Source organism: Sparus aurata, chromosome 23 (assembly GCF_900880675.1).
Source record: "Sparus aurata chromosome 23, fSpaAur1.1, whole genome shotgun sequence".
Taxonomy (NCBI): Eukaryota; Metazoa; Chordata; class Actinopteri; order Spariformes; family Sparidae; genus Sparus; species Sparus aurata.
The window spans coordinates 22,168,413-22,184,293 of record NC_044209.1 but is presented as its reverse complement, the minus strand read 5'-3'; the positions used below and the strand labels follow the sequence as shown (position 1 = coordinate 22,184,293).

Here is a 15,881-nt window from a genome sequence, read left to right as displayed (position 1 = left end):
TCGGGGTCAGTCCAGGTCTTCGTCTTTCTAACAGCTTCAAAGTTTCACAGTTTAATCTACAGCGAGCCCCTGGAGCTTAGGTGACACATTTCCCGTGGAGCCCAGCTCAACATCACATTTGACTTCCCCGAAGGCCCTAAATACCAATCATTTTTCCTAATTGGCTTCGGTTCTGGCGAAAGGCTGATTTGCATCTTGAGTTTTCTATTTATGGTTTAAATATCAAACCTGGATCGCTTGTGCGTGATCATCGCTGCACTAAGTGGCTGTGGCATGCACGCTTGATGAGTTGACCAATGGGATGCTTTGAATTCCTCTGTAATGACTCTCAGGTTCAATGGGTAGACAAACAACTCTCCCACAGATAAGTAAGGCTCTGCAGGAAGCTCTCATTCCCCAAGGGCCGCTTCATATTCATGACTGGGCGTTGTGTGAGAAAAAAATCTCACCTGTAGCACAGTGAAGCCTGGCAGCACACACCGTGAGCGTAAACACATTCCAACAAATAACTTGGAACATGCCTGAAATATCTGTTAGCACATGTGTGTGCATGTGTTTTTATCTGAATATGAACACAGTGTGTTTCTTTTGGAGTAACCTGCGAGGTCAGTAGGTTCAACAAGGGGTTATTGGTAAGGAGGGAAACAGTTAATCAACTTGATTACCTCAACTTGATTAAATCGAGTGCAGTCAATGACGTGGTTAAGTAGCCATTTACAACTAATTAATTAGCCATGACAAACACATTTTATCTCTTTGTCTGCTTTATTAAGCTGGATGTTTCACTCACCCCCAACTCCTCAAAAAACTGATGCTTTGGGTGGCAGCTGACCCGCCCTTCAATCCCAAAGCGTTAGGTTTTTACAAGTTAGGAATGACACTCAAAACTCTATTTCTCTTACAAATAGCACCCTTAAGGCTTACAAATGTCTTTAAATCAATTATTAATCTGCTGTTAATCATAATGAGTCGCTTTATGCGTTAGGATGGCAGGCTGCTCGTGTGTAAGTAAGAACACAGGTATGTTATTTTAAGAAGTCATCATGGGAACCCTTCAACTAAAACTAATGATGAAAGTATGTGTCTATGTTTGTGTACCTGCACCCATAAGCTCCTGTCACTTGAACGCACCACTTGCCAGCTGGCTTGCACCTCGCGGTCCGTCCTCTTCAGCGCGCTCATTGGCTCCCGGAGCGGAGCGTCAGCGCGGAGGGGCGGGCACCGACGAGGAGTTTATTGTCAGGAATGTGTAGTAGCACTCAAACTAATTTACCACACCGACTGTGCCGCACGCTCCCGCAGGGCAGCATCCTCTTGTTCGGGACGCGTTGACTGGATTACCTCCCGGTAGTTTGACACAACAGCTGCTGTCTTTTATCATGCGAGTTTTTACTTGAGCGGATCAGATAACAAACCAAAAACAAAACAACAATCGTCTCTGCTGTGTGCTTCTTAGTGGAACAAGATTGATTTAACTTCTAGCGCGACATCAATGCCAAATTCAGCAGCGATGAACAAAAACGGAATGGTGACGAAAATCCACACGAGGATAAGGACTGAGCCGTTCACAGCCAATTACGACCTGGTCGGCAGAGAGCTGGGCAGGTGAGTTTTGTTTGTTGCAGGACTGCTGTGCAGCGCTCATTGATGAAGAAGTAATCCGTGCGCAGTCGGGATGGAATTTACAACAATATCTAGATAATCTTGTGTAAATCTGGTAATCATATTACATTTGTTCTCTGCACGTGCTAATGAGGAGCGTGTTAATTGAGCATTTCCAATCCTGCATTCCTTCCCCCGGGTAGGGAAAGCGCAGATGGAGACGCGCTTTGGCACGCGCAATGGTAATGCGCTTTTGTGCGTCTTGGATGAATTTTTCTGTGATGTTTTTCAGCTTTATCCGTTTGAAAATTAGGTGAAACGTTGAGTTATGTGAAGTTACTTGAGCCAGAAAGTTTGGATCTGTTTGTGGACTGTGTGTACACACACACTGTTCTTATGCTGTGTCTGCCATCCAAGGTGGTGAAAGCGTTTTAAAACCTGTGCTTCTTTTGCTGTTGAAGCTTACAAGTGTGGTCTGTTAAAGCTTACTGTGTGTAGTAGTGAAAATGTCAACTTTTTCATTAGTTTTGCAATCACATTTCAAGAGTCACAGTGTTACAAGTGTGAGGTAAAGTGACAAAATATGCAGCAAGGCTCATGAGAGAACAGTAATGAAACAATGTAACTCCCACGGCTTTTGGTGGTCATTTGTGTGCATAGACCTGCGAGCTGCTCTCCGGTCCTGTACGTGTTATTCCAGGAGATGTAGCATGAAATATGGCATCTACCATCAGACACTTTTCTCTGCTTCTCTCCAGCCAAATGCATTTTGTGGGTTCCGTATCCCAGATACAGAAGTGCACATTCCAGTGGTGTTTGTGCGGGGATTCCCCAATAGACCAGACAATAATGACTTTCCTCAAAAGCAATTTGAATTAAGGCATTCTTTGGTTTCACTTAACTCCGCAGCTGTTTGATTCTGCATCTGTCTGTATAACTCAAATATTAGCTGCAAGCCTGCTTCCTCTGCAGAGGGTCTGTGGGTTGCAGCCAGTTTTCCCCGTCAGACACCCTGGGACATCCTGGGACAGCAGCCACGATCCATGAGGGGGTTGACTTGAGGCAACGTACAGTATGCAGCCTCTTAATGCCCCCTCTCCCTCCTCACGCCCTCATACCTCTAGTCTACATCCTCCTTCCCTTCTCTTCCCATGAGTCCAGCCAAACAACATCCTGAGTTCAGGCCTCATAATCCCATTAACTGCAGGAATGTACATACTGCAGCATGCCAACAGATCAGCTGTATAGTCTGTACATTAGGTGGGATGTTGACAGGAAACTCTTCCACCAAATGCTTCCCTCAACTCTTTTGAAGTTTGAAGGAACAATAAGACTCATTAGCCTTATTTTCAAAACCTTCTCATCACCAAACTTTGCATCGTGAGTTATGGTCCCCTGTGGACCTGTGTTGTGGCCAAACTCGAAAGCAGGAAGAGGAACTCATGGTGTGTGTCAGTCTGTCTGTGAAACAGGCAAATGAGAGCTGTGAGAACTGTCATTTCTCATCGCACTTCAGACATGAGTCAGTGCCCCCGCTGAGGGAGACAAAACGCAGACTCCACAGGAAACCAATTTCTCAATCAAATTAGCACCATCTTCAGCGCCGGAGAAGTTCCGTCTAACGTTTTATGATTGACGACAGACTAGTTTCAGACAGTTTAGACAGCGGAGTATCTAGTGGGGAGAGCCCTCCAAATCAGCCGTTTGATCTGCATAATTGTGTTTTGTGGTTCTTGGCAGAGTCTTTGAGAAAGCATTCATTAACATTACTCAGAATTTCTACTGTAACAGAGCTGTCTGAAACCAACTTGATGTGTTAAATATCACATTAAGGAATTATGTTATAAGTTACCAGGAGGTGCTGTGCATCTGCCTAGTAACATGGCAGAGTGTGAACGAAGCCGGCTGGAAGATGGCCGTGTTTAGTAACCTCTGACCTGTTGTCAGCCTTTGAAAAGACCTCCTGTTGCTCCTTTCCGTGGCCACCGCTCATTCCTTTTCTCCCCATATGTAGTTCCCAGCCCACAGTGAGCTGCTCTGAACTTGGCTAATTAAGGATGAAAAGGCTCTGACGGGTTTTGCCTTTTCACTCCGAACAATGAGTCGTCACCATTCTGCGAGACTGGGAAACGGCGAAAGAGAAGAAACAGGCCTCACAGCAGCCGGGGTGGTAGCCAAAACAGAACCTTGCTTTGGCCAGAACAGTTGCTGTTTTTGGTCCGCAGCACAGTGGGCTTGGAGTAACGCTGTGTGGGAAACTGACTGGCACCATGCTGACTGGACCTTTCTGACTTGGCCACTTCATTTAGATTCTGCCCGGTTCACATCTATTCACATCCTGCGGTCACTTTTCCTAAGCTTTCTGCTGCGTATCTGTATTGTGTAGTTCATTAAATCATGGAGATTTCAGTTGGACATGGACGTTGAGGTTACAGTGTCCTTTCTCGCAGGCTGTCCAGGCTCCAACCTGACTGTAACAGCAGTGACCCCCTGCTTGGCCTCCCCAGCCGCAGTCAGGTGGGTGGTCCAGGTCTCGGGGCTGCCTTGTTAGCAGACCGGTCAGCTTTTGTATGATTGTCCACAGGAGACGCACTCTCTGGCCAATGGTCTGGGCAGAGGTGTCAACACAATTCCATTTGTCCCCGCTGCTGTCAGCTGTGAAGAAAGAGAAGTGAACAAGGCCTCATTATCAGCCTGGGAGGGACGGCTGGCGATTGTGGGCGCCTTGACACAGAGAGGCAATTCTGCACACATCGGACATCCTGCCCACACCCACGGCTGACCCTTAACACCTCCTATGAATCCATCAATGTATATGCAGAAGCATGAATGGAAGTGATGAGGTTGTGAAAGCGTATCTGGCTTTTAATCTCATGTGTTACCAGTTGACATTCAGCAACCCAGCTGTCGCATCTCTTTGTTTTTGCTCGAACCCAAAAAGTGGCTTTAGCATTATCAGGTCCCTGCCCACTATTCGGCAGCTCTTGCCAAAACTGTCAGCCTTATCTCCCTCTTGTGAGTCTCTCCTGAGGGCTAGAGGAAGAGGTGGAGAAAGGGGGACATTTCCACTGAATGTCTGGTGACGCCTCCTTAGCTAATCATATCAGTGGTCAGTGGCAGTAGGCTGCATTTTTCAAATGATGCCACTTGAACTTCTTATCTCTGAACCGTTCTTTAACCTCGCCCACACTTCTGCACTCGTGGCTAGTTGGCGGGTTTTTCTAAACGTTGCACTGTAATCTAGGTTTCACCTCATGGCAGTTTAACTGTAACGATTACTGTGTGTCCAGTTATTTAAGCCTTTCATTTGCTGCAGCTCAAATGACCTAAATTTAAAACAGTGGTCCAGTTGACTACTTGGATACAGAACAGAACCGTCTCTGACCAAACATATTTGAAAAGCCAGTAATGTGGTCGTGATTATTCTGTCTCCTCACTAATCTCTCTCCCCCCTCTTTGTTTCCCAGGGGAAAGTTTGCGGTTGTAAAGAAGTGCATTGAGAAGGCAACAGGGAAGCAGTATGCTGCCAAGTTCCTGCGAAAGCGACGGAAGGGCGCAGACTGCCGCATGGACATCTTAAACGAGATCGCCGTGTTGGAGTTGGCCAAGGCAAACCCCTTCGTGGTGGCTCTGCATGAGGTCTACGAAACCAACACTGAAATCATCCTCATTCTGGAGTGGTAAGACAATACTGCAGATGTTACAACAACAGCACAAAAGGTTTTTAAAAGTTTAGAAGTTAAAAGTTTTGAGCAGAGTCCGTCACGTGTCATGCACACACACTCTTTGACCACCACTTCTAAGAGAGGACAGTGATGTTGGTAATTTAGATGGCCTTTTAAACTTTCCTCACTTGACAGTGTTTGAGCCATGCCAGGAAAACTGGGATAAAATGATTAAGCCCTCAATCATTAGGGAGATGAAAACCCTTTAATCATCTCTCACTAAAAACTTTCCACGAGGGGAGTTTTGCTCAAAAAGAATGTTTGAGGGATTTGAGGACCAGACTGTCTTATAGGGAACACCCTAACATATTTACTCACTCATTTCTGCTTAATAAGCGACTTTTGAGTTGGGAAAACCTCCTATCAAGTCACACATACACATCATGCTACATCTTGTGTTTGCAGTTTTGCATGACGGGAACATCACTGCTTTGGTGTTTTCACATGAAGTGTCAGTTCTTTGAATGCTGCTCGCCTGCAAGTCTCTCTATCATAAAAAAAATAATAAACCCACACGTGTGAAATGTGTAGCCTTCCACTTCCACTGGTCGCATTGCGCTCAGCCTTATATGGAAATTCTCTCTCTTTGTGGTTAGTTTCTCGTCTCGTCGCAGCTGCTTCTTGTTATGCTGACTGACTGTCAGGAACTGTCACATTAAAGACCAATGTGGCAAAAAACTGCACGATTCTCACTGTGTGAAAATAATAATATAGGCCACCAACTGAGCTGGTGAGTCACTACTGTGAGAACATCTTGCTCAGTACTCTAGACAGTGTGTTGCCTGTCAACATGCAGGTGAACTGGCCAGCAGCTGCTCGTCCAGTGACCCAGCAAAGTCATCCCGTCTGTCTGGCTCTGGTCTGTTGTGGTTGGGTGTTAAATGACATGATGCATATCCAGTAAGTGTTCTTGGGCTGCCCTAATGACAGCCTCTAATTAGGATTTGGAAAGGACATGCAGTGTCTTAATTACCATGCTCACCTCATTACAGAGATATAACACTGGGCTGTTAGGCTGGAACCCCGTTCCCCTGTTCCTGAACCGCTCACTGTTCAGGCAGGAAGCCCTCTCCAGCCCAGTCCTCGGTAGTCATCACCCATCAGAGACATGGAATGCCTCTGCAGAACAAAGGCCTCTCTGGAGGGGGGGGGGGGGCTGTGTTTGACCTCTGACTGAAGTGTGAAAGGGGAAGTAGCACCACTGTTCACCCCTGCATGCCTGCAGAGAAAACATAGCAGGAGGTCAGTCCACACCGGTCCGCAGTTCCTCTTTGGCTGCCAAATTGCACTGCACTGGCAAGTCTTTGAGCATAAAGTCAAGCAACCTGCATGTGAACAACATTTGAGTAATTATAGGGTTTGGTTTTTAAATGTCAAACCGTACTTTTGGTTTTATTTATTGCACTTTGCTTTTGTCCTAAAAGCTGCAGGAGTGCTCACAGTGAGAGCCCCAAAAGCTGCATCTTCAAACCGTCTGACCTCAGCGTGAGTTTCAAGAATCGCAAACCATTTTCCATTTCCTGTGGGTTTAAATGTAAGCAGCAAGCAAGGCTCCCAAAAGTAGCACACCCCCGTGCTGGTTTAAAGTGCTGTGCACATACACACTCCTCTGGTAGCCACAACCACATCCTTGGTAATGTTAGAGAAATGGAAGCGAGAAGTTGAATTCTAATCATCTTTGTAAGTGTATCTCCAGCATGCGTCAGTGCCACAGAACCCCCTAGCATAATGACTAGTTGTAGAGATGATGAAAAATGAGCGCGCATCACCTCTGAGCTCTGAAACCTTTTTGGTGCACAGTAGCTCAAACAGTCATAGTGATGAATACTCCAGGAAGCATACTCTTTCATTTCCTGCTTTTTTGACTTGGATACAAGTGTGCTTTAATTGGACATGACTGGAGTAAAGGTGCTGTCCAAAGAGTTCAGCCAACAGACGGGGTCACACTGATGGTGACACGGTGCTGATAAGTTGACGTCAATAAGCACCCAGCTATGCGGTCAGCCAAGAAGAGCTTTGACCAAATATATTCTCCTGCAGAACTAAAAGAGGTCAAAATGGTTTAGAGCTTTGAAATGGATAAATGTTTGTGCCTCTTTCCCACTTAATAACCTCTGGTCTTCAATGGGTTGTTTAGCTTCTCCTTGCCCTCACTCTCTTTCATGTAGCTCTGTGCATGGGAGGATTTCTCCTACACACTCTGGAGTAGTGTACATTAACTCTCTTGGAAGGATGGAAAGCGCAGAGTTAGACAACATTTAGACTTCAGGGAACTATCGGATCATTCCTAAGTGCTTGGCCAGAATGTGTGCAGTCTGTTGAATTCAAACAAGATGGTCTTTATCGAGATTTTACATCCTCTCAGGCCTTCTGCGGACAGCTTAATGAAGCTTTTGAAACACTTTCCCATGTCAAGCCCCTTAAATGTTCAGTCAGGTACAGTAATCAGTCAAATCTGTGTTTAATTGATGGATTCAAGTTCATTGTGAAAGGGTGGTATGTTGGTTTTTCTCCATTGCAGTTTTCAAAACCACACTCATATGTCTTCCATTTCCTCTCCCAAATGAAAACACTAACACCAGACTTTCTTGAATTTAGTAGAAATGTGCACATCAATGTAAACAGATTCAGTGCTGAGTTTCATTGTCTGCCTCCACTGCACTCCAAACTCTTGGGGGGGGGGGGTCTTAAGTGGGATTGAGCATGTTTGCAACAAGTGGGGTAGGTGGCAGGTCAAGTATTTTGTGCTTGGAGGGAAAAAAGAAAAGATTATACGGACCAATGACGGATATCCCCTAAATCCCGAAAAACATGGGTGCTATTTTCACAGCTGAGGACAGTAAAGAGTGCAGGGTTAAGAAGCTAACAGGGGATTGGGCAGGGCTGGTTATGTAACAGTCGTGCCCAGGGCCCTGGAAGATGAAAAGCATGTGTGCCATCTAAATCCCCCACACATGGCTCTGGTTTTTGGGGTGAACTGTCAGCTTCAGGCATCGATCTGACTGATGGAGCATCCAACGTAAATCCACCGTGTCTCCACTTCAGTTAACTTTGTTACACAAGCGCAGCAAGACCAGACAGGAATCTGACTTATTCCTTCAACGGCAATGTGAGAAGTCACCACTGAGTTGTCTAATTAATGAATTCCACAGAGGGATTAGCACTTACACCTGAGCTGTTTTGAGTGAACAAGTTTAAAAAAAACATGCAGGCTGAGGCTCAAAGAGTGCAAACTTGTAACTTTCTCCGACTACCTTTCTTAGAGATCAGTCTTCTACTGAAAGAAAACTTTTAATCTTTTAGTTGGCCTACGTTTTGCTCGCTGTTTGCCCTATTTTGATTTATTAGGTTAGCCTGCTGTATATCAGGCAGTAAAAGGCCTTATCCAAACCTGCTGTAAGCTGTTATGACCCTTCTTATCTGCTTTAATATTCCTGGGAAACGGGAGTACAAGCAGTCTGAGTACCTAATATTATATTGATTCATGCTGGACTCACATGCAGTGTGTACATGTGGATGAACTTTGTGCTTCCAAGCCAAAGTACACTAGTGAGGAGATGGGGCATTACATAATCTTAAAGCAAGTGGAAATGACTTTGAGTTTGTTCACTGAAATTCTGCTAATGGGATGGGTTGGAATTCGCTATTGTCAAACTTATTGCAATTCAAACTGAGAGGAAGGGCGTGTTTATACAGTTTAAGGGGGGAATTTATTATGACAAGTTGAAATGAATAATCATAACTGAAAGTATGCCAAACTAAACTCCGCTGGGTGGCTGTCCATGCACAGTTCTTTCTTCTCGTCTTATCCTTGTTTTGTTTTCTCAGTTTTCCTTCCTGTGCTTTCCTTCCAGCGCCGCCGGTGGCGAAATCTTCAACCAGTGTGTTGCCGATAACGACGAGGCCTTCACAGAGAAAGATGTGATCCGGCTGGCCAAGCAGATCCTGACTGGAGTGGCCTTCCTGCATCGGAACAATGTGGTGCACCTGGATCTGAAAGTAAGTGAAACATAATATGATAATATAGGACAGGCTACTCCCTCGAGTGGTAGACTGAGGGGAGGTATGATTTCTGTTACGCAACCGCAACTCATTCAGTGTGTCACGACCCTGTTCCCACAAGGATTGGGACGATAAAGGGACCCGACTGAACTATCATATTTTCTTCATGGGGCCCTGAGGTAACATGGCGGTCATCACTGGGATTTTCTTTCTATTAACCAAGTATCTGGTTTCTAATTACACATGTTTATGATTCTTTAAAAAGTGAATAAGCGGCTAACAAAAACCCCCGCATGTGTTGTAGATTAAGGGATCAGTTGAAATACATCAGACTGATGCTTTAAATATTTTGGTATTTAATAACATAGTGTGAGGTTGAAAGTTTCCAAGAGGTGAATCTCATGCACCATTTAGTCACTCCTGAGGTTTGACTGTACTGGCCCAGGCCTGACCCTCCTGTGCCTATCTTAGAGTTTCAAACCAACTCTGGCATCAGGCCAGTGTTCCCCAGGATAAAGCACAGTTGGATGTACACCACAGTATTGGCACACACAAACCTTGGACCCATCCAAGTGGTTGGCAGAGACATCCTACCTGTTTACAGTATTAACTGATAGGCTTAGAGGATGATGTCAGAGGAGCAGCTAGGTGCTGACTGATGAACCAGACCCCAAATCCTCTTCAGACCATTTGCCACAAATGCCTTGACTCATTCATGCTGACATGTAATTAATGACCTCAGTCGTCTTGAATAGTCATTATGTAAGGAACCTCTGTCTAATCTGAGCGTCCGTACTTTCCAGCCCCAGAACATCTTGCTGACGAGTGCCAAACCTCTGGGGGATATTCGTATTGTGGACTTTGGCTTGTCCAGACGTATGGACAACATCACAGAAGTCAGGGAGATCCTGGGCACCCCAGAGTATGTGGGTGAGTCCTGCTCTCAGCACCAGAATACCCGGAATCACCTGTGTCTTCTCAACCAGAGTGCCATTTATCATGACTGATTGGGGCCGTGTTTTTTCTGTTGCAGCGCCCGAGATCCTGAGCTATGAACCCATTAGCACTGCGACAGACATGTGGTAAGTGCTGTGGTTAATGAGTCTATTTCCACTCATTTTAATGGGTGCTATGCAGAACTCAATTAGTCTGTGCCTTTCTCCTGGGAACAAAGACATATTCAAGACGGAGGTATCACCTCCCTAATGTGCAAAAGACAGTCTAGACCTTTGACCACAAGATCATTCTTGCTTCTTGCAGTTAATTAATGACTACAGCGGCACAGTGGAGGACAGCCAAATCTGAAGTGTGACGCAACACAGACTCTGTAACCATCAGAGAAGATTTCCTCATAACCTCCTCCTCTTTGTTCCCCTTTCTCTAGGAGTATCGGGGTCCTGACCTACGTCATGCTGACGGGCGAGTCTCCCTTCCTGGGTGAAGACAAGCAGGAGACATTCCTCAACATCTCCCAAGTCAACATCGACTACTCGCAGGACACATTCGAGGGGATCTCCTCCCTGGCTGTTGACTTCATCAAGTCCTTGTTGGTTAAAAACCCCAGGTGAGGCTCTTTACGGTAAAGGCTTAGATCTGATCAGATGCTCTCTTTCTGGCTAAAAACTAAAAGATTTGCATCAGCATCACTTTGAGCTGTCTGCACGTCAAGGATGTGAGTCAAGTTCACACCGGCACGGAAGTACATCCGCACACGTCTGAATGAGTGTTTGTGGTAACGAGATTTACGTCACGTAGGCGAGAAGTCATTTCCGTTGTTGCAGCTGGTGGTTGTAAACTCACCTCGTTTTAATAAGAAATATTTTAGGACAGGTTTGACACCAAACAGAGTGTCACCACGTTTAAAAAAAAAAAAAAAAAGTTAAACGAGGGGGATTTTTAAGGGAAGCTATAAACACCACCACTTAACTCTAACCCCAATTCTGCTCAAAACCTCTGATACTTAATTTGTCAGAGCTATAATCTCTAGTTAGTATCGTTTAATTGCAGCAGATTGTAGTGATGGAAAAAGTGGAAGAGTCCTCAGTGTGTGAGTAATCGCTGAAAGATGTAGGGGAAAGAACTGAGAGCAAAAAAAAAGTGCCTTCCTGTGGTTTTTCCAAACCAAATGTTGAAAAGAAATATCGCCGACGTCTACAAGAGAACAGATTGAGTAAATCGGAAGATCCAGGCAATCCATCAGTTATGTTAACTCTTCGGGAATTTCCACTCATCCTCTGTGTTATTGTGTTTGTGTGTACAGGAAGAGAGCCACGGCAGAAGAAGGCCTCAACCACCCCTGGCTGAACTCGCTCCCTCATCCCCACTCCCACCCGCACCTCCATGCTGGGTCGGACTCCTCTTTGGATGAGCCGGAGACGAGCCAGTCGGAGTCAGAGCCCGAGAGCCCGGCTCCCTCACCTGAGCTGGACTTGATCGGGTCATACCTCATGTGCCCGGGCAAGGGTGAGTTGAAGACAGGTCGTGACGCCTTCTCGTTCAGCGAGCCGCCCTTCCCCACGCGGCCCGAGATAAAGCAGGAGCTGATCTGCTGAACGACGTCTCGCAGATGGAGAGAGATTGATCAAATTTCGAAAACTCCACGAAGCAGACGCTGAAAGCCAGTGAGCCCGCAGCTTGTTGGTCTTGATCTGACTCAGGGCCATGCTATATGGATGCTGTATGCCTGCCGCTGGCTGCTTCTACTGCTGTGATGTCTGTGAGCTGGGCTATGTGTAGTTCCATACCTCTGTGTGTGCATGCGTGCGTGCGAGCGTGTATGTGTGTGTGTTTGCATAGTACACGCCACTCCGTGCCGATTTATGATTGCACGGAAGGAATGTGAGAGGAGAAAGAAGTGGGAGAAGATACGCAAAGACTTTGTCGCAGGACTGCACTGCTGCCTTAAAAGTGACAGAACTGAACTGGGGTTGGCTCAACACTGTGGCTAATTCACCCCTGCACGCACACTGGTTTCTCTTTTCACCCAATTAGCCTTTTGAACTGGGTTTCAGAGAAGAGGCAGCCTGCCGCTTCCTTGGGAAATGACTTCACTCACTGAGTGCTCTCATCAAAACAAGTTTTGCTTCAGCTGACCCAGACATACCTTCTGTGATGAGTTTTTGTTGAAAGAAGTTAAGGGTTTTGACAGATGGTTGTTCCTAACAGAAGAATTAGAGCAAAGGACAGCACATACGCCGAAGCCAGACGTCAACTGTTCCACTGTTGTGTGTGTTTTATTTATGTGTGTTTGTTATGCCACTTCACCCCCTTAAATATACCATAAGCCACATCAATGCCTGAGTTCAAGATGGAAATAGTAGCATTCTTAGGACAATCTCGAGCACTTTTTATGTTGTTATTGGAAACCAAAGGCTCATCAAGCACAGTCGGCTGTCTCACAATGTACTGTAGATATAACCACATCTCACCATCCACTGTTTTGGTTACGTTACCTTTTTTTTTTTTTCACAAAGTGCCACCTTTTTAACCTCACTTGTGTGTTAATATTATTTTTCTTTGTCCATTTTTTTTGTTTGTTTTGTTTGCTATTGCACAAGTTGCACAAGTTTTTAAATGTACTTAACTGCGAGGTTGCCACTCGATTTCGTGCTCATCAAATTTGGCAAGAACATCAGTCTTGGAAAGAGGGAACGGTGTGGGGGGTCAAAAAGCAAGAACTTAAGTAATGGATGAACAATGATATGGTGAACTGAAGATTTGTATAAATATGTGATGTTTGCCTTCGGACGCTCGGGAGCAGAAAAACTGGGAAGAATTTGTCAAAAAAAGAACTGAAATGTATATTATGAGTTAGTATTAAGATTAATCTAAGAAGATTGTTGTGTTTTTGATTTTTTTTAATAGTGTATGAATGTTAACATCCTTATATCATGTCTTATTTTGTACATTAACTTTTACTTATTCTTGTGTTTTTGTTTTTATTTCTGCTCAAGAATTTCAGGCAGGTTTGCACTTGTCCCTGTGGACGTTATGTTAAAATGAATAAATGTTGATGGCATGCATTGCAAATGTAATGAAGAAAAATACATGTGCATTTTGTATCAAACTCCCCTATTTGTGTGTGTGTGATTGTTTTCTAGAGCAACAATGGAAAGTAAATCTAACTAGTGGCAGCATTACTTTACTTTACTTTCCGGGCAGTGGAACGTTAACATTTTCTAATTTCCCTTCAGATAAAAAAAATAAAAAACTGATTCTAGATTCACACACAGAAATTCTAAATATTCCATCTACACATTCTTTACCAGTAAATTATTTTCTAGTTATGTTACCTGCTGGCTTGAGGAATATTGGTTAACCATTTAGGTCCAGACTGAAATATCTCCCCAACTGATTGATTGCCAAATGCTAATTTCAGGTTGACTTCTGCTCCAGTGCCACCAGCAAGTGAAAACAAATCAACCAATATTAAGTTCATGTCCAAATACCTGCAGCATCATCGACATTCCCAACGAGCTTTGCTGTACTTTTTGTTTAGTGCTAATAAGTAAATGTTAGCATGCTTACAAGTAGGGCTGCACGATTCTGGAAAAAATGTGAATCACAATTTTTTGGCTTAGAATTGAGATCACGATTCTCTGGCACGATTTTTTTCACATAAACTTAAACAAAACATATAAACTTAAACAAAACAAAAAAAACATTGCTTTGGCAGAGGCATACTAATATGCCTGTCAGAGGCATACTACTATGCCTCTGCCAAAGCAATGTTTTTTTTGTTTTGTTCAAGTTCTATCATTGGATGAGAAATGATTTTTTACAAAAGTAAAAAAAAAAAATTAGTCTCCAAGATGAGAGGGCATCCTTCAATACCTCGTGTTGTACAGTGTTTATTGGGGCCGTATCTCTGGCTAGGTGATATGTGATAGCTGCTGTGATCGGCTTTCTAAAACGGAGGCATAATATATTCTCCTTTTCCAAAAGCCGCCTTAGAGGTAGAGGTAAACATGTGATGTGACGTGAAGCCCGAAGTTGGGCTGTGAACAGTTAACAACGAATTTGTCTTCAAAATAAGAGCTTTACATTGCACCCCATTGGAGTTTAGAACTGGGTTCTTAGCGGGGGGCTTTTAATTTGAAAGTAGCGACCGTTCCTAGCTTGTGGTTAGGAACGGTCTAACACAACCATACAACTAGAGATCCAGGAGACGCTAGCATCTCCCGGATCTCAGCGGCTGTCCAGTTGCTCATCTAGCAGGCGAGGCGGAAATAAGTGTACCCTCCGAGGCGGCAAATCAGGGGGTCTGTTTTGGTCCGCCGATTTGCCGCCTCGGAGGGTAAAACCGCAGTCCTAGCTGCCAAAAGGACGGGCAGATTGGCGGCTTGCTGCCCCTTCTAACAACGGCTTCTCACTCACTCCTTCCAAACACTCAACTGCAGGCGGGCTTCCGCCACTGAATCACGTGTTGTGAAGATGCTTTACCACAGGTTGAGGGAGGAGGCAGCGGCAGTGCTGCGTTTCGGGGGTGCTTCAAGAAATCCGGGAAGAAAATAGGAGCATTTGTTTGTGATTCAGCTCGAGATATAAAATGCTTCAGAATCGCTGTGGGTAGAAATGAGATCACGTGTATGTGTGAATCGAGATCGCGATTTTTTAACGATTTTTTGTGCAGCCCTACTTGCAAGCTAAACCAAACTCTAACATAATTAGAGGCCTACCTGCTCAACATCGGCATGTTAGGATTGTTCTTGCTAGCCTGTCAGAATTTAGCTCGGCGTCTTAGTGTCTTTCAAAGCCACCAGATAGCACGGTTGTATCATTTCCTCTCACTTGCAAACTCCGAGTTGAATATCTTCAATGAAAAGTCAATTTGCCCGTTTTTAATAATGCCAAATTCATATAAATAAAATGGAATGCATGACAGTTATCAGTGGACCTCTGATCTTACAGAATTCAGTTGCCGTATGTCATTTAATTGCACTCACTGGCATTTAACAATGCAAACAAACCCGAGTATCCTCTAGGATAGTGGTTTTTAACTGCTTTGGTAATTGAGCCTTTAAAGTGACGCAATGTCTACTGGCAACCTCTCTTTAGAGGTTATGTCTATGGCGGGCTGGTAATTGAACCAAAGATGAAAATTCCATGCTCAGATTGTTTCATTTGATTAGTTTATAGAGGCTTGATTTGGCAAAAGCTTTGTGTCTCGTGGAACGGCGGTTTCAGGGTTTTTCTTTCCCTCATATTCTCTCTCCTGTTAATCATCCTGTGACCCCTCGGAATGAGACGGCTCTTTGGATAGTATTTTTTGTATTTCATATAAATACAGCTCAGTGATTCTATTTGCCCTAACGCTGATAGATTACCTGCATTTGTACTCCGAAGAAAAGCAGACCTGGTATCAAAACAGATTACCTATGTTTTGACCCGATCACACGTGAAGCATCTGCTTTTCCTCTCAGCATGTCTATTTCAAGAAACAGAGCATCATAAAGAGCATAAAAATCCTCTCTTGGGCCGGTCTTCCATAAATATCCAGCAGCCGCTCTGAACAGGAAATGCCAGCATCCTGTGAAGAGGAACACAGCGTAA

The 15,881-nt window shown here is 44.6% G+C and overlaps 1 protein-coding gene across 1 annotated transcript; it reads left to right on the top strand.

The window, feature by feature from the left end:
• The first annotated feature begins 1,256 nt into the window (after nucleotides 1-1,256).
• On the top strand, nucleotides 1,257-13,399 carry stk17al (serine/threonine kinase 17a like). Its single transcript, XM_030408557.1, has 7 exons — nucleotides 1,257-1,605; nucleotides 5,070-5,282; nucleotides 9,182-9,326; nucleotides 10,133-10,259; nucleotides 10,363-10,411; nucleotides 10,714-10,893; nucleotides 11,590-13,399. The coding sequence occupies exons 1-7, from the start codon at nucleotides 1,493-1,495 to the stop codon at nucleotides 11,879-11,881; spliced, it is 1,119 nt and encodes a 372-aa protein (XP_030264417.1). The 5' UTR covers nucleotides 1,257-1,492; the 3' UTR covers nucleotides 11,882-13,399.
• The last annotated feature ends 2,482 nt before the right edge of the window (nucleotides 13,400-15,881 follow it).